The 23142-nt window shown below is 35.2% G+C and overlaps 4 protein-coding genes across 9 annotated transcripts in view; all 4 read left to right on the forward strand.

Moving 5' to 3' along the window:
- The window catches only part of LOC116176544 (Ca(2+)/calmodulin-responsive adenylate cyclase), a 151405-nt gene that overhangs the window by 58437 nt on the left and 69826 nt on the right, over window positions 1-23142 (forward strand). The window lies entirely within an intron of this gene.
- On the forward strand, window positions 1992-8142 carry LOC116176545 (odorant receptor 85c-like). 4 transcript variants are annotated; one of them, XM_031495156.1, is made up of 5 exons: window positions 1992-4400; window positions 4450-4598; window positions 4641-4937; window positions 4996-5199; window positions 5248-8142. In XM_031495156.1, the coding sequence occupies exons 1-5, from the start codon at window positions 4160-4162 to the stop codon at window positions 5746-5748; spliced, it is 1392 nt and encodes a 463-aa protein (XP_031351016.1). In that variant the 5' UTR covers window positions 1992-4159; the 3' UTR covers window positions 5749-8142. The 4 variants fall into 4 exon arrangements, with proteins under 4 accessions (XP_031351016.1, XP_031351018.1, XP_031351015.1 ...); XM_031495158.1 differs by having other exon boundaries at window positions 4450-4937; window positions 5248-5511; window positions 5561-5720; XM_031495155.1 differs by having other exon boundaries at window positions 4450-4937.
- Window positions 15883-17643, forward strand: LOC116176243. Its single transcript, XM_031494727.1, has 4 exons — window positions 15883-16112; window positions 16156-16304; window positions 17415-17522; window positions 17599-17643. Exons 1-4 carry the CDS (start codon window positions 15971-15973, stop codon window positions 17641-17643), a joined length of 444 nt encoding a protein of 147 aa, XP_031350587.1. The 5' UTR covers window positions 15883-15970.
- On the forward strand, window positions 17858-18430 carry LOC116176546. Its single transcript, XM_031495159.1, has 3 exons — window positions 17858-17975; window positions 18025-18288; window positions 18340-18430. Exons 1-3 carry the CDS (start codon window positions 17931-17933, stop codon window positions 18397-18399), a joined length of 369 nt encoding a protein of 122 aa, XP_031351019.1. The 5' UTR covers window positions 17858-17930; the 3' UTR covers window positions 18400-18430.

Consider the following 23142-nt stretch of genomic DNA (forward strand, 5'->3'; position numbering starts at 1 on the left):
AACAACCCTCGAATTTCTTGATATTTCTAAAGGCCCAAACAAACTTCTGTATAATTTCGGAGGAAATTTCCAAGTAGGTAGTGTACAGTGCTATTTATTAAGAAGTGGACATAGGGATTTACGTATATATTGTTTTTCCCCTTGTCTACTTTTAAATTACGAAACCTTTTCTGAAGGGCGCCTAATTTTATGCAACTAACTTCTTAAAACAAATGAAGATCTGGCTGTCCTTATTAATTAATTTTCCAATTGTTTTGACTTCACAGAAAATAAATCCCTTACGCTCCTTGAACTGTTACCAATTGTCAACTTTTTCTTCAGTTGAATACATCGCACACGAACGAAAATAAAAATAGAGAAACCAAAGCAACAATATTCAAATTAGATTAATTAATCTAATCTTTATTTGTTTTAAAAAGTTGGTTGCATAAAATTAGGCGCTCTTCAGAAGAGCTTTTGTCATTTGAAAGTAGAAAAAACAACACATGTAAATCCCTATGTTATTTTGGGTATTTCGAATGGTGTTTCAAGAAAATGGGTATTTTCAGTGTGTTTTTAGTCTACATAATCTTTTCAGTGATTCTCCCCTCGTTCAGCATATTTTCCACGGACAATTTCGAAATCTGTGTAAATAATCGTATTGCTAATAATGTAACAAAATGAGTTCATCTTAACGCAAGTAAGTTTACAATTACATTTTCCACTTAATGCTAATTTAGAAAACAATCAAATCACCGCAACAAAATGTCCGGAGAGAACGTGATCGTGACTGTAAATAACAGTACTTGACTTTTAATTTTTTTTCTTCTTCATGAACTATTGGAAATAAAATCCTTCCGTATTTAGCTCGTTATTCGCCCTTTGCACAAATGGAAATAGTTGCATTTATTTCACGTAATTGTCAAAGCAGTCGCTAACGGATGAATAATTGAAAATTGAACGATTGGTCTGTGAAATTCCCACAATTAATAAAATTCGAAATTTCATTTATGAATAATTTCGTTTGTAATTATTACGTTACACCTTTTATGGCGGCTTTAACGATTTTATGGCATGTTTTATGGGCGCGTTGGCTTTTAACCCTGATGTGCATTACGCACCTCGGAAAAATGATGATTTTTAAGCCGAAAAATATATTGTTAGTTTAATAGACACCACGATCCTTAGTTTTGTGTAATGGCATTGTTAATTAATGGAAACGCTTAAGGGAGATTTAAGAAAATGACATTTTCATTCAGCGACTTGCTTTTGTCATTGCAAGAGTTACCCTGTTATTTAAATTCAAAAATTAGTAAAAAATAATAGGAATCCGTATTCAACAATTTTAAGCGTTCGGAGGAAAAGGAAAAACCGTCTGTAAAGGGCGTATACACTGTGTCCAAGATAAGGATATCTATCATGAGGATTTCCGTTTAATTTTTGGTTTCAACAGGATGGTGCACCTGCGCACAACGCTCTAATAGTGCGTGTGTACCTATCAGACATTCCATATTTCAGGAAATTTGTTCGATAGGTTACAACGCTTAGCGTGGAGAAGAACGAAAACTGGCGGAAGAAACTGAATTTGTAAATTCTAAAACCAAGGTAAACCATCCGTTAACATTTCCCTACCTATCTAAAGTGGACGTGTTTTTTGAAATTTTTTGTTTTCTTTAAATCGCTAAATTGCTATAGACATACTAAGTGCGGTGACACCTATGGCGATATTTCACTTGGAAGATAGTGCATCTATTCTGACGGTTCATATGTGGTTAATTCAATAAAACGCCTGTATAAACTAATTCAATTTGTCTACTTCATCCGAGTACTATTTATTATCTTTATCCTTAAATTTAGATGCGATAATGTAAATTGTTACAATTTCAAACATCTTAATTGATATTGAACAGAAGTATTTTTGTCTAACTGTCTAAATTTGATTTCAGGTACGTTCGCCGATGTATAAACCGTGCGTCGAATTCGAGGTCGATTCTTGGGTATGTAATTTTATTTATTTAAATTATTTTGATGGTATCGCAATTGATCTTCTTTAATTGAAAGCAGTTTCCTCGAATTGCGACAGGTTTCTTGAGTACAAAATATGAGATTGTGAAATTAGATCCGCGAGTTACCCATCAAAACGCAACAAACATGAGTGGATTTACACACACACAGGCTAAGATGGCTAAAGCCTAGGGGGAGGCAGCAAATTGATCACTCAGTATTTTCACTTCGAAAAGTCAATTTCTTTTAGGGTTTTAATTTTAGCAAGTTTAGACCTCCCGTTGTTTCGATGGAAACAATCTCGGAAATAATGCTGTTTTCTGTTTTTTTGATCCGCGTCTTATTTGTAATAAGAATGACAGATGTATTATAATGCGCAATCATTTATTTTTCTATATCTACCCTTGCTGTTAAAGACCTTGCCAATTTAACATCTGCTATAAGTAAACAATTATTCATTCACTGTTTTATGTTAACATTTATTATTTATCCACGGCGAACTTCAATATTAACAAACGCGATTACCATGGCATCCACTTTAGTATGGGCACTTCATAATTTTGAATTTTAATTTACGAAAACGTTCAGATTAAACAAAATGCGAATAAAATGTATTTGGACCGTCGTAAATTACATTTTAAATGATTCCATGTGGACGCCTCAGGGTTTTAACGTTGCACGCATGATAATAATAATAATAATAATAAATAATAGCCTAAAATGAATTAATTCGTACCTATCTGGCAGATTTCTGCATGTTATGTGCGATCGAGTGGTCTCTGACAAAGAGAGGCATTTCTCAGGGATCAATTTTAGGTCCTCTATTATTACTCATATATTTTATTTTGCTATACAAGGCAGTACTTAAGAAGAAACTCTAATTCTAAAAGATAAATGAATCTTCTGAATAGTGCAAAACTGAATTATTCACAAATAAAACTGAGAAGCTGCCCCAAACGTTAAAAAGGGATACTTATGAAAATTCCCAGTCGGTAAACTTTCTAGGGGTGCATGTTGACGGATCTTTAAACTTTTCAATGGGCGCCAGCTATATTTGCAAAAAAATAAGCGGTAATATTTATGCACTACGGCGTGTTAGTAACAGTGTATCAAAACAAACTTTAGTAGGACACTAGCAGCCTATTATATGCTTTAGTACACTCAATAATGCAGTATGGTATACTAATTTGGGGCAACTGTGCTTCAGCGACGGATGTATTTGGACTCCAGAGACTTGACTGTACTGAGACGAACGTAGGCAACGAAAAATAAATAAATTATTAAAAAGGTTAACAAAAAACAAAATCAATAATTATGAAATACCTACTTGTGAAATGGGTAGCTGAAGGTTTTAGAGACATGTGGTAGCGTAGACCCAAGTTGTGGTATTTGTCCATACGTGTGATGTAGTCTGCTATATAGTTTAATTAATTTGACAATTGTAAGTGCCATTGCGCATAAACACGAATAAAGATTAAAAAATCTCCATCTTAATAATAATAATAATAATGTGTTTATTTCCACCAAATTAAAGAAATGGAAACCACAGGGGTTATCGGTTCAGTTGCTGCACAGGCAGGTTCTGATCTTCCACCGACTCCCTGAATACAATTAGAATTAACATAATCAAGTAATGCTTATAACTGAGTAATATAATAAAAAGGAAAATATGAAATAGTAATAAATGCACATAGGAGTAACTAAATGAGAATGAGATGAAAAGAGATCGAGTAATATACTAAGAATCTTCAAATCTAGCAATTTTTAAATTACAACTCCGATCGTATACAATCAGAGCGAATTAATTAAATCAATTCACATAACAAGCAACAATTTCTCATAGATAATTAGATCCTGGAATAATTTAAACGTACAAGGGGTTATTACAAATGGTATAATTAAGTGGAATAATAAATCTGTGCTACTGGAAACGTGCAGCATTTCCGTTATTATCGAGATAGATATTCCCACCACTTCTGCAAATAGAGTGGGGGTGCATCTGCACTCTCGGCGCTTTTCTTAAATGGAACAATCCGCAGAGAAGCCGTTATAATTACAAATTGAATTACGTGGCCCACTTCGGTAACAGACATCCCCACCACTTCTCGAAGATGGGTGGGGAACTAGCAGTTTGCTTTAAAAGTGGGCACATCAACACTCTTGGCGCTTTTCTGCAATGAACGGATCCACAGAGCAACCTTTTTTTGGGCTAATAACAAAATGCCTGTATTCTCTAGGGTGTGTTCTGGCAAGAAGCTATAACCTTAAACAAAAAATAGCTTTATTAATATCGTCTCTCGTGCCTTTGCTATATCTTTGCTTAGCTCTACCAGATTGGATTGATTACTTGGTGAACGTCGACACCGAGAGTGACGCGTATTCGGATGATGTGATGTATATGATCGCTTTTATTTGTGGTATGTGTTCATTGCAAAGTTTCATCATATATTTCACAACCCTTTTTAGCAACTGTCCGAGGAGTAATACTAAGGTTAAACGTGCTCAAGCTGGGCAATCTTCTTCACATCATGGAAAACATAGATGTTCCACGGGCAAAACCGAAATTAAATGTGAACGCGGAAATTGCGAAGAGTCGAAAGATACTAAACCGAATTGTGAGTAGAATAAGAGATACGGGCCAACAATATTTTTTTAAGGTGGCGTTGACTTTTTCACTTCCGACTGTGGCTGTAATATTGGCAACTATACGATGGTTCTTTGAAAAGGAACATTCGAACCATTTACCATTTGGTATGCATCCTCAATGGGCGTTAAACATTACCTACATTGGGTCTCTAATTTATCAAGTTGTGTCATTTACAACTGTAGGTACTGAAAATATTACTGTTGACTGTCTGCTTGTATGCATGTTGATTCTTCTTCTAACGCACTATCGCAATATTCCACAATATTTTTATAATCTTACGAGGAACAGTATTGAAGATTTTTCTGATGTGAGTGATGGATCGTGGTGTAAAATCCATTCTCATGTATAGGTATATGTACATACAGGTTGAACATTTGGATGCTAATTCCGTACACTACAAAGACGTTCCTTGGGAGTACTTCCTCAGGAACCTAAAAGAAGCGATTGAATATCACGTAAAAATTACGGAAGTTGCTAAGGAAATTGAGGACATTTTCCACAACGTCCTTCTAGTTAGTTTCACAATGAACAGCCTAGTGACTTGCTTTTCAATTTTTCGTATTACTAATGTAGTAACTCAAAATTGCATAATTGGCATAAAATCTAACCATTTTCAGACTCCGTTATTCGGCGCTACCTTTTGGAATATGTTCCTGTACCTCAGTGCAACTTTCGATTTATTTTTCTTGCAATGTTGCCTACTCCAGAAGTTAATCGATGAATCTTGGAATATATCGGACGCCTGTTTTCAATCGTATCATCCTGGTATTGATATTCGTATACACAACGCGCTGATAATTATTATGAGCCAGTCTCAAAATAGGCCAGTTCGTGTAACAATTGGAAAGTTTGTCGCAATTTCGCATGCTGCTATTATTACTGTAAGTGAATTCCAGAAATATTTTTTATACACAAATATTTTCTTTGCAGATTATAAGAGTAATTTACTCGTTTTTGATGTTGTTACTTCATCTGAAAGCAGAACAGTAATATTCAATGCGTTTATACTGACCAATTTTATATTTTGGTCATTAAGCAGCACCAATTGCACTACACTCAATAAATATCAGTATTGTATATGTGTACATTTCCTTTTGATGGGTAAATACATTTATTGAATTTTATTTAATAAAGTTCACGTTCCTAAATGTTCGAACAGTCAAGAGTGTACCTGATGTGGTGTTGAACAGTTTTGATGAACTTCGGCGGCAGAAATTTGGGAACTGTCTTTACCTCCCGCATTCCGATCAGTTCCGATGATATTCGAAAAAGAACCAAGTCAACCATATTTGTTTTTATAGAGATAATACCTCGGATAATACTCAAACGACAGTAATTCCGTATATAAACACGGAAATTCAAAAATGTAAGAACGTTTGAGTGTGAATTATTAACGAGCTCCTAGTGAATTCATAATTTTGCGGTGTTTGTCTGTCCGTTAGAATAGTATCTCGAAAACAAATTACGATCAAATTTTGCAGGTGGATCTTTTATCAAATTTGTCGATCGTGATTTGGTAATGTAGACCAAAAAATAAGGTATGAAGGATATGAACCGAATTGCATTAATTTCAAAATAAGCGTAGCTTTAGCCATATAACACGCAATGGCAAGCTATAGTCATACCCAAGAGCTCGTTTGCTATATTTGTTTAATTTATTACAAATTAAGTCGTTTTAATATTTATATTTTTTTCCAATGTTACTTGGCTCAGCTGCATTAAGCTTAGAGTACCACTGCCGATGAGATCGATTTGTCCATGAAAGATATATTTATTTTATAGCTTTCAGAAAAACTTCAGCGATTTCACATGACGTTCAGGTGCTACTGTCAGAAGGGACTTTCTAAAGAGCACGTAAAAAGCCTCCTGATGAGAGTTTTGCTTAGATATTTCTGTTATTACCGACTTTCGCCTTTCCTGTGAGATTGTTTAAAGACGGACGAATTTGAAGTTTTGGATGCGAATATTCCTTCGCAGTTTTATCTTAAAATAAGTAATTTAAATTGCAATAAAAATGAAACTAGGAGTAAACGAGATACTAAAAAGTAAAAACAATCGACTGGTCTTGGTATTAACGATCGGGTTTATCACTTAATGTAGGTACAATATTAACCACTCAGCATGGTTCGTTCAGTTTAATGTTAAAAAAATGTTGTCTATAACAAATCGCTGCAATTGAATTGCTTGCACCATGCACCAAAATAACAGACAGTAAGTGACTCTGTTTTGAACCAGAAAACTACTCAGCTCAGCTCAAAGTAGGACTGGTTTTAGGTCTTTAGTCCCTGGTATTTTTCAAAAATACAAAACTTACAACCAATCTTCTGTTTTTTTTTACTAACATTTAGTCGAGTACTGATACCTTATAACAAAAGTTTAATGCCAATTAATAATTTTGAATGCTTACCTACTTGCGGTTATGCAAAGCGCGATATCGCAGTGATTAAATATTGGCTATCGCACATACTTCCACCTAAACACATCTAAAATTCTCGAAAAGTTTTGATTATTAGAATTCAAAATTTTTAGCGCGTTTTTGAAAAAAACAAACAAAATGGTCCGATATCACTGAGGTGCCACTGTTTTACAATCTCTTGTGAGGTAGTGCATACCCCTCCTCCCCCCGAGCCCTCCTTGATATCATCCAAAACGTTTACAGCTCTCCTTGTTTTCATGGCAATTGTTGAAGAACCTTTATCAATTTTTCTTGTCTCATATTTTCTAGTACTATGACCTCCCCCCCCCCCTCCTCCCAAAATGGAAAGCACTCTTAGAGCGCGCGGTGTAGAAGTTTTGGGAGATAATATATCACCAAGACCTCAGATATTCCTCGTTCTTCCAAAAGCCCCTTCTCCCAAATGGTAATAGGTTTCGATAGACGAGAATCGAATCTCTCCTGAAGAACATGCCATTCGCTCTAGACTCCCCCGTAGGGCTGCGACCCTCTTCAAACAGTTTAGAGACTAACGATAATGTTCAGTAGACAACAGTCGAATCTTTTATTGCAGAGTGGTATTCCATACTCCTCAGACCCCTCCGCGGTTCGTTCTCTATCGAAACGTTTAGAGCACATGACACTAAGCGAAAGAACAAAACGCATACTCATTACCTGTCGATATTCTGTAGCCCCCAAATCCGCCTATGGTTTTAGAAAGGTTCTGGAGGGCCAGCAAAATAGTTTTGAGAAGGGTTTCAAGTTATCAAAAAAGGCTAGGATCCCTAGGAGGGCACCAGATTTATCTGGAAAACGTAAGAGGTTTTGAACTGTTTTCCTTTCAGGGATATTCAACGCACATTAATCAAAACTTCTATATAGTCTAGGCGATAGAGACTGTAAAATTGGCAAACTGGACATTTTGAGGTGGAAAAGAAAAAATTGGTGGAATACGTTCAGTTAGCTGTCAGAAACAATATGTTAAAAATCCTACCCCCCAAACCCTTTGCCAAACCAGCCCAGTTAGATGTTTTTATCGCCTAGACTAATGTGGAAATTTAAATTTTATATTAAAATACGATTTCGGGTGAAATTTAATACAAAACTCGTCAGTAAAATGAATTACTGAATAGTAATGTGTCATTTTCCTGACTTTTATGTAAATAACTATTACAGTAACCGCACGATCGTCTCTTTTACGCAGGGAATTTCTCTTTCGACATAATCAGGCATGTTATATTAATTCAGCTCTGCTGGCAACTCATAACGAATTGTTTGGAAGCTAACCTGTTGAAAACATGCTGGCACTATTTCCGGTTGTGAGTACAGTGAATCTCACAAACGCCGCTCATACGGCTTTCGGTACGAACGTTGACTTAATAAACTTGTAACAAATATAGCAAGCGAGCTCCTGGGTTACTGAACATTTAATCAGTTATTTCTTGGGTGGAAAATTCGAAACCGTTTGGGAGTTATCTTGTCAACAGACGGACGGACGACCAGAAAGTCCAAAATCATGAACTCGTTAATAATGAAGTTTGTGCGATCTATTAATTCTTTCATGTTCACAATATGTAAATTAAAAATCGTTCAACCGCCGACCGGCATATATTCTCTTTGAAGAATTCAGTCAGAATACCTGTCCCCCACCAGATATTTACTTAAATACCTCGTCGAATCCCAGTGCAAACAGACACCTTTTTCCAATAAATCCGGAACTTTCAGCACGTGTTCGAATTTCGCAACGTTTTAGGTCTGGGAGACACTGTAACGTTTCGACTCTTATCTGCGCAAACGCTTGTTCCTTACACTTTATTTTCTCGAGTACCAGTACATTTGTAAATTTAACGAAAAAAATCTTTAAAGTCTAAAGCGACCACCTGTTACACCCTTACTCCTCAAATGTTTAGATTGATGATTTTCGTGGAAGACATTCAAATCCTGTCTCAAGGGTATTTTGAGTTTTCAGTGTGAGTGCGGCCGTTTTCAAATAGTTTACAATCTCTATAATAATTTTCGGTAGACGACAGTGGAATTTTTCGTTATTGAGAAGGGGGAGAGATTCCATACTCTCCAGACCCCTTGCTAGTACGTTCTCTATCAAAGCGACACCTTCATGATCATTTTAGGGAAAGAACAAAACACTATAATAATCTATCAACTGAAGATCGATAGGGAACTCCTTGCAATAGAAGGAGAGCCAATGGAAGTAAATATCGGGGCTGCAGCAAGAAACAAACTAAAAAACCGGAAGGCCAGTGGACGAGAAGGAATCATAATAGAGATGATCAAACACGGCACAGATAAAATCACTAGATTGTGGGGAATGGGGCTCCGGTTAAATAACACGGACTTATTTACATTACAGTTTGCATAACTCATCATAGCACAAGAAAAAGAGGGCCCGAAAAATAAAAGAGGCGTACGATAAATGCGGTTTACGGATGAGCATGGATAAAACAAGGCACCTATGCGTTGGAAACCCAGCGGAAACCAACGTAGTTCTCAAAGGAGGTGAAGAAATCGAAGTAGCTGGGAATTAAAATTACTACAAATGGGAGAGATAATGAAGAAATAAGACTAGAGAATCAGGCAAGTGCGAAGAGCAATAAAGAGACTAAATGGAATATGGTGGAGTGAAGAAATAACGAGACGAAAAAAAGCGAATATATAATACAATCGTGAGAAGCCATCTAGCAATGTATGAGCGAAAGAAACCTGTGGGAGGAGTAATGCTATATAATAGAGACAGCGACGACAGATGCTATAAACTGAAAATATTTCTACGAGTTAAAGAAATCTGTCGTTACTTTAATTGCAAAGTATTTTACTACGAAAATTTAGTTTGGTTTCGTTTTCTAATAAGGACGGTACCAATGTACTATTTTACTAAAAGCATATAACAAACTGCCTTCCTATTTACTTACATAACAAGCAGCATAGATGCCATAGATAAATAGATTCAGGAATAATTAAAATCCACAGCGTTTTATATTAATTACACAATCATATTATGTAATATGCAATTGCCAATTGTTTTGAAGGTTGGAAGTGAGCAATTGTTTGACATCTTTTGCGAACCTCGTCGAGGTCGGCAAAGTACAAAGCACCAGGAATCCGAATCAACTCACAATTGATGGAGGTCTGTTTGTCTGTACTTCCAAGAAATCATCGACTGTGTAGTTCAGTGGTAGAGCGTTGGTCTGCATAGTCGGGAGGTCGGGTGTTCGAATCTGGGCCGAGGTAAGAATTTTTCATCTGTGGAAAAGATGGGAATTTCGTTCAGATCAGTTAACATTCTGCCGACTATTCCGAATTAGGTTTTCCTAATTCAGGGGCACCTCTAAGAAGCATTATGCGAGTCTGAGGAGTAAACCGCTGGTTTAAAACGTGTACACCATTACTAGTCCAGTCAAATGAGCTCCAAAAGTAGTCTAAACTGGATGTTGTCACTTCACTTAACGAGACCAAGTGCATTTCGATTAAAAAAATCTGCTGAATCCGAAAATTATAGCCCCCCCTGGCCGGAAACTCCCGGAACATATTGTTATAAACAAAAAAAACGAAGAAAAAATTATCAAATTCTCCGTGTAAGATCGAAGGGACATTTTTGTGTGGCAGATCAGTATTCTTTTTAGCCAGTTTTGACTCCACCACCAAAAGTACCACATTCTCTTTGCCGGTACCCACTTTCTACATCCCGCTCGACGTCCCGTATTTTGCATTTTGCTAAATTTCGCTAAAAACCTTTCACAAAATAGTACTCAATTTTGGGGCACTTCTCATAGCTCGACCTTTTATTGGCGACACGAGAAAAAGAGACCGCGATTCAAGCATTAAGAAACTTTAAACGGCGTGACAAAATTCGCAGCTGAAGATACCATTTGGGCATCCAAAGTTGACTACCCTTCGAAGGTACGTGAGATTAAAAGCTACCTTTTTACAAATAAATTTGCAAAAATGCGTTAAAATGGGAAAATCTCGTTTTTTTCGCATTTGACTTCAATTGTCTCGTTAAAAATGAAGAGAAAGAATTTGTTTAGAATCGAATTTTCCATACGATATAGTTGGTCCGAAACGTTCATGTTCAAATGTCATTGTGTTTTACGGAAAAATATAAAAAAAGAAGCCCGAAAGTTAACAATCTGTTTTACAAGTATAATTCATCCGACTTTTTTGAAAATCCGTATTTGGTCACTGCTTTTGATGACAAAACAATATTACAAAACCGATCACCGTAGGTATTATAGTGATTGTTTAATTAAATAAACAAATTTTAAAAAAAACTATGCTTTGTTTTTCACACTAAGAGACTCCCAAAGCGTTCTCAATTTTTTTTACAGATGGTGAAACATCCGGCCCAAACCGTAATTTGACTGGACTATACTCAAAATGTTGGATTACCACAAAGTATTATCCACTATTACTCAATATTATTCATGTAATTAATTAATATTATTACTTAGTATTACTCGAGTAATACCCAATACTATATTCAAGTAACATACACCATTGCGCAGTATTACTTGTGTAATACCTTAGTGTAAACTATGGTAATACTCACTAGTACTCAGTATTACCCGTAGGTATTACTCGTTTGATCCAAGTGGAATTTTATAACTGTGTCCAAGTAGACTGGCTAAATTTAAGGAAATGGTATAATTTGGGGGTACCAATTTTCCTTTTTACCACGGTTAGACACATGCATTAGGATGTAAAAAAACGATAATTGCCATCTCAAAGTGGTAGCTAATAGAAATGGCGGCCAATCCAAGATGGCGGATGTTGAGTTTTATAAAATTAACTATACCTATCTTTAGAACTATTGGTCCGACTTCATCATTTTCTTAAATGAAAGCTTTTGTGTGTGCTACAATATTGTCATAACTACATTTCCGATAAAATCAACAATTTGTAACTAATGCATGAAGTAAACGAACGGAATTTTTTTTAACTCTTAACATTTAATGAAAACTAAATTAACCCCATCGTTACTTTCAAAAGTTTCATATACACTAAAATCTGCTCCTTCTTCCTTTCTTCAGTGACGTATCCACAAGTTGGCAGTTTGCATGCGCTTGTACACTTTAAGTTATTAGCATTACGTAATGGTAGTTGTCAAGAGCCAGTTTGGTAATTCTACGTGAGGTGATATGGAAGCCAAACTTAGGGTTATCTTTCATCTTTTTGCTGCTACCGGAATAGCATCTCTTTGATTTTGACGTACAATTTTCCAAAGTATTTTTTGTTTTATATAATCTACTTATGTCAAATTATCGGCACAGTATACACCTTTCCATCAATATTAACAAACTCATTGCTGACGTTATGGCTACAAGCCGTATTTGATCGTATTTATTGCAAGACAGTCAGTCTTGTCAGTTGTAAAGTTCTTGTTTACCGTTAAGCGGAAACGTGTGTCACGTTTTACGAGGAAGTTAGTGAAAGTGCTGTGTTTATCGAACAGGCGTCGCTTATCTGAAGCCTTTCTTTAAGGTTTTCCCAGTACTCGTTAAAGGGAGTTTTTTCACATCTGTAATTACAACGAACCCAGTGTCGTCCAAATTGAGATACAAGTTCAATTAAAGTAGAGAAGTGAAGGTTTAGAAACATAATCCGCACATACCAATTTCATCATCATTTGTTATTTGATCATGGCTACAATATATCTATAGACGTAACTACAATGATTTTTGTATTTAGTAATTATTTTAATTTTAATTCAATTGTTTGATCAGCTAAAGCTGTGAATAATCGTTTACTTTTGGTTGGCTTATGAGATTTTGTGTATCTTCGGTTTGCAATATTTATTAAACCGAATTTATTTTTGCGTATCTTGCATATTTTGATATCCTTTGCATTTACGTGATAGAATTGCATATTTTAAGATGTATTTAAATTTTTGTTAGATTTAATCGATTTTAATTTCAATTTTTAATACATTTTTTCGGATTTTTATAACGGACGCGATAATGAAACATACTGCAAAAGCCGAAAGGAACATTTATTGATTTAATTGATGTTTAATTTTATCATTTCCAAACTATTTTATCTTTCTCTTTCTCTACGGTGATGATGGATGATATTGTGGAAGGTTTGGAAATTGCTCCGAATAGTTTGTCCTTTTCTAATGCACATATTACTTTAGTTGATGTAGTGTATAGTTTCTCTGCTTAGTGCTTATAAATTAATTCTTAGCGACAGGAGACAATCATTTCGTGCAGAAAACTTAGAGAAACATCTTATTGCTAGTGTTTATCGTAATTCCTTTTTTATTAGAAATTATTCAACATATATAATTTTGTATACGTGTGCATATATATCAAAACTGTTTGCATATTTTTCACTAATATTCTGCATAATATGCGCATAATTTTACCATTCATTGTGTATTAATACAGGCAGTAAAGAGCATTCGGGAAACAATTTTAAAAAAAACATGTTTTTAAATTACTTATTAACAGTTGATTTTATCGAAAAAGTACTAATAACAATATTTATAGCACATATAAAGAGCTTTCATTAAAAAAAAAGATTAATGAAATTGGATCAATAATTCCAGAGATATAGTTTACTTTATAAAACTCTACATCCGCCATCTTTGATTGGCCGCCATTTCTATTAGCTACCGCTTTGAGATGGCAATCATGATTTTTTGGCATCCTAATAAACCTGTATAACCACTGCAAAAAGGAAAATTGGTACCCCCAAATTATACCGTCATGTCGACTGGCCCATGGACTAAAGATAGGAATGAGAAGCATCGGGAAATCGGAAACAGGGTGGGGCCATTAGTGCGTGTGTGAAAGATTGTGGGTTTATTAACGCCCATATTTAAAATTCATTATCGGGGCATGTTGAAGGCGCTGAAATCATTACCATGTCCTTAATGCTACAACCTAAAAATATTGCATTTGTTATACAGGGAGATTTATATCACAGTTGGCATTTTTTAAATGGAACCCCCTGTATATTACTACATATTTCGATTTCTTGGTCAATTTTAGTGTGACTTTGTGTAGTACACCATATGAGTCGTCGTTTTTTTAAAAAAGGAGCTGTCAAGTGAAAATATCATAAAACTGAGATGGCAGTATTACTAATCATGAACTGTACTAACATACGCCGAAAGGCTAAAGCTAAAGTTCTTTTGTGTTAAAAGAAATCACTCCGTCAATTTTCAAAATTTCAATCTAAGGTAACTTGATTTTTTTAATGGAACTACAAAGTTTTTTTATCGCATCAAAGTATGACTTTTTTAACGATATAAACATGTCTGCCATAGCATTGTTTAAATACTTTAGTAATGGGCACAATATCATGCCTCTAAATTATATTTTACGACCTCATTTTCAGAGAGGTCGTAGAAAAAGTGCGAGACAATTAAATTCAGAATAAAAAGGGCTTTGTGATATGACACCGCAATATCAGGGCCGTATTTTAAAAATAAAGTTGTAGGCGAAGCGTCGGAAAATTAACAGAACCACCTTAAGCCAGAAATAAATACTTGGTGAAAATTCCGATTTTTTCAAAATATTCCAATAACCAAAAAAATTTTCGGAGATTTCTAAACGCCTTCTTCGTAGGCCTTTTCTCCCATCTAAACAAACTTGTTACCCTTTTTGAAAAACTGCAAAAATATTAATGCCATCAGTAAAGATATGTCGAAATGGAACTATCTTTATGGGCATGTCGTGCCAATGGTGACGCGTTTCCCTTTACTCTTATAACCTCTTTTTATCCATTTCAGCGCATTCCATATTAATGCAAGCTTTCTCTCCCTCTTCATTTTTACTCAGAAATTAATGAAATTACAGATTTTAATAATAATCACATTTACAAATCCCCCCCCCCCCCCACCCTCACACTACAATCTGCACCCGATATGTAGTTTTCGGTTTAATGAAACAATATTTTCTTAATCTAGATGGCCATGAACGGAATAAAAGTGTTATTTCTTTTCTATCGACATTCCATAGTTCCCCTCAAAAATATCCCCCCCCCCCCCCGACTATTTATTTTTATTTTTTTAATTTAATTTTTTGTCTTTATATTTGAGGGGGCGGAGTTTCAGCCAAGGCTCCAACCCACTATACATTTGCAACTGTCCATGTCTGAACCAGGGTCTTAGCACCGCGGTCCAGCTTCCACTGAACTGCGTCACACGGGCCCTAGTGACGACTCTCTATTAACGACAATCGAATCTCTCCTGAAGGGTGTGCCGTTCGCTCCAGACTCCAAGGTAGAGGTGCGGCCCTTTTCAAATAGTGTAGAGACCTAATCTTAATTTTCTGTAGACGACAGTCGAATCTTCCTTTGCCATGAGGTATTCCATATCTCCCAGACCCCCCGGTAGTACGTCCATAGAATCGGTTAGAGCTAACCGCATTGTCATGATAACTTCGAGTCGATTATAATCTTTGGTAAATGATTATTAAAAAAGTGTGTTTTAATCCTTTTTATTAACGATGAAAGGTCGACTAAAAAATAATTAATTAAACTGAACAAACAACTAACTCACCATACTTGTTTAAAATAATAATAAATTCCAATATCACAAATGTATGTGTTTAAATTCAGTCGTTACTTTAATGTTAGGATATGAAACTTTGATTTGGTTTCGTTCGAATTTCTAATAAAAATGCCATTTCCACGCATAGATAAATAGATGGCATATGAAAATTGAATTACTTAGAAATTAGGTCGCCTAATCGCTTAGACATCCCCACCACTTCTTGAGAACGCGTGGAGGAGGTAGCAGTTTGCTTTAAAAGGGCGCACGCCGACAGTCTTGGCGCTTTTCTGCAATGAACCGATCCCCAGAGCAACCTTTTTTTGGGCTAATCACAAAATGCCTGTGTTCTGTAGGATGTGTTCTGGCAAGAAGCTATAACCTTAAGAAAAAAATGGCTTTAATAATATCGTCTCTCGTGCCTTTGCTATATCTGTGCTTAGCACTACCAGATTGGATTACGTACTTGGTGAACTTCAACGCCAAGGGTGACGCGAGTTATGATGAAGTGATGTATATGTTCGCTTTTATTTGTGGTATGAAGTGCACAAGGTTTTCATATTTCACAATCCCTTTCAGCAATCGTCCGAAGTATATGCATGAAGTTCCACGTCCTCAAGCTGGGCAATCTTCTTTACACCATGGAAAACATTGATGTTCCACGGGTAAAACCGAAATTAAAAGTGAACGCGGACATTGCAAAGAGTCAAAAGATCCTGAACCGAATTGTGAGTAGAATAAGAGATACGTAGCACCAATATTTTTAGTTTCCTAGCTCGAGCTAGGTCGCTATTGCCATTTTTAGGCATATTAAAATTTCATCAAATGCATTTTAAGCAACTTTTAAAGGATAACATTTTTTCCCTCTGCATGTATACCTGGTAGACATACGGAAACGAAAAATAACGGGCCTGATTTTTTTTCAAATAGCAACACAAGATTTACAATCTTCAAAAATTATGCTAGGGTTATTACACAAAAATGTTAAAAAACAGAAATATAATATAACATTTTGGCATAAAGGATGTAAAACTGTCAAAAACGTTGTTTAATGTATGAGTTTTTAGCGCCGTGGCGTCACACAGCTGTTTTTTCGAATAATAACACACATTTTTTTATTGAAGTGCGAAATTTCGAGTGATTACCCATTCAGATACGGGTACTACCGGGAGCAACGTTGCTTGATTGTAGACAATATATGAATTATTAGTAATAAACACAAACAAATGTAAAAAAAGCGTGGAGCCCGAGTATTTACGAGAGAATTTCTTTATTAGAAATGATCGACTATCGGGTACTAATTAGAATTATTAATTTAATGAAGGGTAAACTTCGTTAGCTGTTCGAACAAAGACAACGAGAACCATAATAAATACCGGATTATATACGATAATTTTGAAGCAAGCATGTTTTTCTAAAAAAGACATCACGTTTCAGGGAATGATTTATTGATGTTTACTTGCACTTGTATAATATCAAAAAATTATGTAAAATATTCTTCATATGGACGGGTTGTCCCTTAAAGGTGCCTTTAGTGCGAGGGAGATTTGTGATTTGACGAATTGGAGATTTTTGTTATTGAAGTGTGAGTGAGGGGAAATCCCTATTAATTAGCTGATCAGAAATCACCCCCACCCCTCAAATTATCGAATCACCAATTACCCAAATCCCCGCCGCACTAAAGGCACCTTAAGGTCAACTCCTTATTCTACTAAACTTTCATTGGAAACGTTTTTTTTCCTTACACTTACCATTTTTTTGACACTTTCCTAAATGCGCAATTTTTGGTTTGAGCTAGGAAGCTGCTGTGTTATGAATTTGGCATTTCTTATTTTAAGGTGGCGTTTACGATTCCACTCGGAGGTATAGGTGTACTACTCACAGCTGTACGGTGGTACGTTAAAAAGGAACATTCAAACCACTTACCCTCGCACTTACCATTTGCTGTGCATCCTCAATGGGCGTTGAACATTTCCTACATTGGCTCTTTAATTTTTCAGCTTATATCGTATATAATTATAGGTACTGAACATGTTGCTGTTGACTGTCTACTTGTATGCATGTTGATTCTTCTTCTAATGCACTATCGCAATATTCCACAATATTTTTATAATCTTACGAGCAACAGTATTGAAGATTTTTCCGATGTGAGTGATGGATCATGGAATAAAAGCCATTCTCATGTATACATACAGGTTGAACATTTGGATGCTAATTCCGTACAATACAAAGACGTTCCTTGGGAGTACTTCCTCAGGAACCTAAAAGAAGCAATTGAATATCACGTAAAACTTATAGAAGTTGCTAAGGAAATTGAGGAAATTTTCCACAACGTCCTTCTAGTTAGTTTCACAATGAACAGCCTAGTGACTTGCTTAATAATCTTTCGTATTACTAATGTAGTAACTCAAAATTGCATAATTTGCATAAAATCTAACCATTTTTCAGACTCCATTATTCGGCGCCGCCTTTTGGAATATGTTTCTGTACCTCAGCGGAACTTTCGATTTATTTTTCTTGCAATGTTGCCTGCTCCAGAAGATAATTAATGAATCTTGGAATATATCTCACGCCTGTTTTGAAGCGTATCATCCTGGGCTGGATATTCGTATACATAAAGCGTTGGTGATTGTTATGAACCAATGTCAAAATAGTCCTGTTCGTGTAACAATTGGAAAATTTGTCGCAATCTCTCATGCTACAATTATTGCTGTAAGTGAATTCAAGAATCAATTTGTATATACATATATTCTCTCTTTACAGATTATAAGATTAATTTACTCGTTTTTGATGTTGTTACTTCATCTGAAAGCACAGCAGTAATCTTCAATGAATCGTAATAAATTAATTAGACCTTCTTCATAGATTCTTTAATAATATTAAAATTTAGTTTGTGCTACATGTTTCGACATATCCATGACATCTTCAGGCAAAAGAATAAATTACAACAAAGTGGCTAGGACAGTTAAGGTTAAAGTTAAAATTGACCGAAAACTACGTCAGAATAAAAAGTACCGAAGAGCCAAGAAGGTCCGGTATAACGAGGCGAAAGCTTCGACGTCTCAGAAACAAATTCGATTAAAAATTTAAAATCAGGAGGCTGAAGGGACGAACCAAAAAGGTTAGGTGTGACGTGACAATCTTCATTAGATCAATTAATAAACGAAAAAATTTAAAGATGAAAGGGATGAAGCCCAATTTAAACTCATAGCTGGAGTAATTGCAATGGTAGAACCATGGGGATAGTTAATTAATTAAACATTTATATTTTATCCTCTTTCGCCTCGTTATATCGGACCTTCTTGGCTCCTTTTATCTTCGGTACTTTTTATTCTGACGTAGTTTTCGATCAATTTTAACTTTAACCTTAACTGTCCTAGTAACGATGTAACCACTTTGTTGTAATTTATTCTTTTGCCTGAAGACGAATGGAGATGTCGAAACATGTAGCACAAACTCAATTTTAATATTATTAAAGAATCTATGGGGAAGGTCTAGTTAATTTTATTACAACATTATGGACAGCACCCACTGGATCTTCAATAAAGTCTTTGTGTATAGCCGACCAATGTTATATTTGGTTATTAGCAGCACAAATTGCACTGCACTCGATAAATATGTACATTGTATATGTGTGCATTTAGTTTTGATGGGTAAATACATTTGTTGAATTTTATTTTAGTCTCTTGCCACCTATCAATCACATTTCCAACCTTTCGAGCAGTCAGCAATATAGGTACGTCATTTAGTCATGAACACAATTGATAGTGGACCAGCAGGCGACGTAAATTTGATGTAGGAATGGGTTCGAGTTTTTAGTTTCTTTGCAATGATAAAACTAGCAATTGCAAAAAAAACTACTATAGTTAATATGAGAAACAACTAAAGGTACCTTTACACTGTCATACTTCTCATGTGATTTGTCATATGATAAGTAACAAGCATTTAGATTTGTGTTTACACTATACTATTTTTGGTATTATGGCTGTCATAAGACAAATCATAATTTTAAATATCCAAGTGATCCCGCCCTTTTATGGTTACTTTTCGCATTTTGCTGTTGTACTTATCTGAAAAAGCTGAATACTTGAGTAAACCAGTAAACTTTTGATTATATCATTGATTATAAGTGTGTATAATCAATGATTATAGGTATATTAGTTACTAATGAAAGAATAAATTACATAAACAATAAATCGAGCAATAAATATTTACGAGTATATTGGTATTTGGTTGTCTGGTTGTAGTGGTGTCTTCAGACACACATTGTCAAATAGTGTCTTGATTGGTAATTAACCCTTCAAATGTTTGGGGTAATCTTTCAAATAAGGGTACACTCATCCTTAATGTCGACCAAGGGGACGACTCTGTTTGCTTTGTTAATGAAACGCATAACGGAGAAATTATTTTTAAAATAATTGTTAAACTTTTTTCGTTAAAAATGTACTATGATTTTTGAGGCACTTTAGAAGTTCACCTATTTGTGCTTTACAGGTGATTTTTTTGAGTTCTAAGTTAGCCTGAAGGTACTTTTTTGTTGAATACTTATTGTGATAATTAGCGATTTATTTTAATACAGAAGTTAACCGCACAAAATTGCTTATTTGCCAATTTATTTAAAATTTTGCGGGATCCCGCAAATACCGGGTTCCCGCGGGATTAACATCTAACGATCCCGCAAATTGAGATTGAGATTTTGCTGCGGGATTGCATTCCCTAGCTGTAACTTTTGAACTAGTAGCCCAATCTTGGAACTGTTTGAAATTATGGATTCTACAGTTCTATAAGAAAATTTTTTTTCCAAAAATCGACTGCACCAAAATTTCTCGGGAAAACACTTTTTCTTATTAATTTTGGTGCGTAGAATCCAAAACAATTCGTACTTTTTCGATCAGACTTCTCATTCAAAAGTTATAGACTAGAAACCAATTTCGAAAGAAAATTCAAAGGGCTGTAACTTTTGAACTAGTAGCCCAATCTTGGAACTTGGAACATTTTAATTTAGAGAAGTTATATATGGTTTCGTAACTTCTTGTATTAAAGTCATATGAAAAACCTGTCAAGTGTAAAGTAAAACATTACAAACTCATACGAAAAATATGTTGATAGTAAATATCATATAACATATCATATAAAAAATCATGTGAGATATATTATAGTGTAAAGGTACCTTAACAATTGCAAGTCAAAACTAACAATTCCAAAGAAAACCTAGCTATTGCAAGTAAAAACTATCAATCGCAGGGGAAGTAAAGTAAATTTCCTTCGTGGCCCCTACACGCTTTCGTACGTAATCTAGGAAAGCTTATTTTTGAAAGATGAATAACTCAGGTCTGAAGTGACTTTTATACGATAGACGATTATCCCACCCGACCTTTGAGATCCTTAACTGTTGCATGATAATTTTTTAAAGGGTCATACGTTCTGAAAATTTCATATAAAATATATCCAGAACAAGAGAGGGACAATAAGTAAATAAATCTCTTAGTAACCGACCACGGGAAGAGAAAAGAAATTATCATTTATTGGATTCCACTGTAATCCTAGAACTTTAATAGAAGATGTTCCACTTTTTAAAGTCGAAGAGAGTTTGATTTTCGCAATTCAAACCCGTCTAATTCCATAAGTTTAAGTAATTTTTTCAAAAGCTCTGTTTTTCTCCTCTCTGGCCTCCCTTTTAACTCTTGGGGTGTATTAACCTCACCAATAAAAAATTGGGACCTTATTCAAATCACTCCAAAATTCGAATTTGAGATTTCATCGGATTGGCACGTTTCAAGGTCTTAGGGGTCAAAGAAAATGGTTTTTGAGGGCCCAGAACAAGAGAGGGATAATAATGTAAGAGAATTCAATTTACTAACTGTTTTAGCAGTGCAGATTTTTAGAATTAAAAAAAGACTTCGGTAATTTTAGCGTTTTAAATGAGACGGTTATGCTTTTTTTTCAATCGTAAGATTGCTCGCTCGATCGATGGCTTTATGCCCCTCGATTTAAAAGAAAACGGATGGACCGATTACGATGAAATTTTGCAGGTGGATTCTTTATCAAATTTGTAGATCGGAGTTCGTGAACTGGCAATGAACGCCAAAAAATAAGGAAGGCTCTTTTGACATCTCCGTTAGTTATGAACCGAATTGCATGAAATTTTGTATGTGGGCTTTTCGGATAAAAGTAAAACGAATGCCGAAATAAAAAATTTGTTTTGCGCATGCGCAATCCGTTTTTTTAATTTTTCAAAATATTGAAAGGAAATGCAGTATACATCCTCGTTACCACTGACAGCGTCAGGCAAAGTGCTATAGGCACCTCGAATAGAAGTAAGTAAAAGAATTCCTGGGAATTCCCAAGACTTCCCGAAGAATTCTTTGAAATTCCTGCGACTTTCCAAAGAATTCCTCGGAATTTCCGGGATTTTCCAAAGCATTCCTGGGAATTCCCAAGACTTCATAAAGAATTCCTGGGAATTCCTAAGACTTTCCACAATGGCCTTCACGTAGCTCTTGATGCCATTGAAATTTGTAGGACCGAAATTAATTTTTTTACAAGATTCTTAAAATACGGCCATGATGTAGACCGACGTTGGGTTTACTTTTTGTTTTATAAAATTTCGTGGCATCACAGATTATTGAAAAAGATGTGGGTTTTATTTTTCCAATTCTCCGTCTTTATTTATTATTTATTTATTATTATCCCTCTCTTGTTTTGGGCCCTCAACAGGCATGCGCCCAATTACAGAGTGAATTATGAAAAAAATTGAAAACTAATACGATTGATTGGGGTAAAAAACTGTTTTCTACAAAAAAACTTTTTTGCTCTAAAATAATTTAGGGAGCCAATAATCTCATGCATTTTACATTGAAATCCCTATGTTGCGTTACGGAAGTCACCACCCTGTATGTCATAGCCAAGGCGATTGTAAATGAGAAGTTAATGCTAATAGATTTCTGAAAAGTTACGTGAAAGGTGTTCCAGGCGGAGTGGGATTGCATGGGACCAAAATTCCGTTAGCAATTCTTAAAAGGGCTAATATGTGATAAATTAATAAAAAAATTGTTTTTTATTCCTTTTTATTAATGATGAAAAATCGACTAAAGAATAATTAATTATTGATCTAAATAACCCACCCTTGATCATAATAATAATAAATTCCAATATCACGAATGTATGTGTTTAAATTCAGTCGTTACTCTAATGCAAGGATATGAAAATTTGATTTGGTTTCGTTCGAATTTCTAATAAAAATGCCATTTCAACGCATAGATAAATAGATGGAATATTAAAAATGAATTTCTTAGAAATTAGATGGCCTACTTTGGTAGCGACATCCCCACCATTGCCTGAAAACGGGTGGAGGAACTAGCAGTTTGCTTTAAAAGGGAGCACACCAAGACTCTTGGCGCCGTTCTACAATGAACCGAACCCCAGAGAAACCTTTTTTTGGGCTAATCACAAAATGCCTATCTTTTATAGGATTTGTTGTGGCAAGAAGCTATAACGTTAAACAAAAGGTCGCCTTAGTAATATCGTCTCTCGTGCCTTTGCTATATCTTTGCTTAGCTCTACCAG

Source organism: Photinus pyralis, unplaced genomic scaffold, assembly GCF_008802855.1.
Source record: "Photinus pyralis isolate 1611_PpyrPB1 unplaced genomic scaffold, Ppyr1.3 Ppyr1.4_LG7, whole genome shotgun sequence".
Classification (NCBI taxonomy): Eukaryota; Metazoa; Arthropoda; class Insecta; order Coleoptera; family Lampyridae; genus Photinus; species Photinus pyralis.

What these genes read in the sequence shown, in the direction of transcription:
- LOC116176243 (XM_031494727.1), top strand. Translation starts at nt 15,971, where the DNA reads ATGGCTTTAATAATATCGTCTCTCGTGCCTTTGCTATATCTGTGCTTA. An exon ending in TATGTTCGCTTTTATTTGTG is followed by an intron (nt 16,113 to 16,155) that starts GTATGAAGTGCA and finishes AATCCCTTTCAG; the next exon opens with CAATCGTCCGAAGTATATGC. An exon ending in CCTCGCACTTACCATTTGCT is followed by an intron (nt 17,523 to 17,598) that starts GTGCATCCTCAA and finishes ATATAATTATAG; the next exon opens with GTACTGAACATGTTGCTGTT.
- LOC116176545 (XM_031495155.1), top strand. Translation starts at nt 4,160, where the DNA reads ATGAACGGATCCACAGAGCAACCTTTTTTTGGGCTAATAACAAAATGC. An exon ending in TATGATCGCTTTTATTTGTG is followed by an intron (nt 4,401 to 4,449) that starts GTATGTGTTCAT and finishes AACCCTTTTTAG; the next exon opens with CAACTGTCCGAGGAGTAATA. An exon ending in CAATTTTTCGTATTACTAAT is followed by an intron (nt 5,200 to 5,247) that starts GTAGTAACTCAA and finishes AACCATTTTCAG; the next exon opens with ACTCCGTTATTCGGCGCTAC.
- LOC116176546 (XM_031495159.1), top strand. Translation starts at nt 17,931, where the DNA reads ATGAACAGCCTAGTGACTTGCTTAATAATCTTTCGTATTACTAAT. An exon ending in TAATCTTTCGTATTACTAAT is followed by an intron (nt 17,976 to 18,024) that starts GTAGTAACTCAA and finishes ACCATTTTTCAG; the next exon opens with ACTCCATTATTCGGCGCCGC. An exon ending in CTCATGCTACAATTATTGCT is followed by an intron (nt 18,289 to 18,339) that starts GTAAGTGAATTC and finishes CTCTCTTTACAG; the next exon opens with ATTATAAGATTAATTTACTC.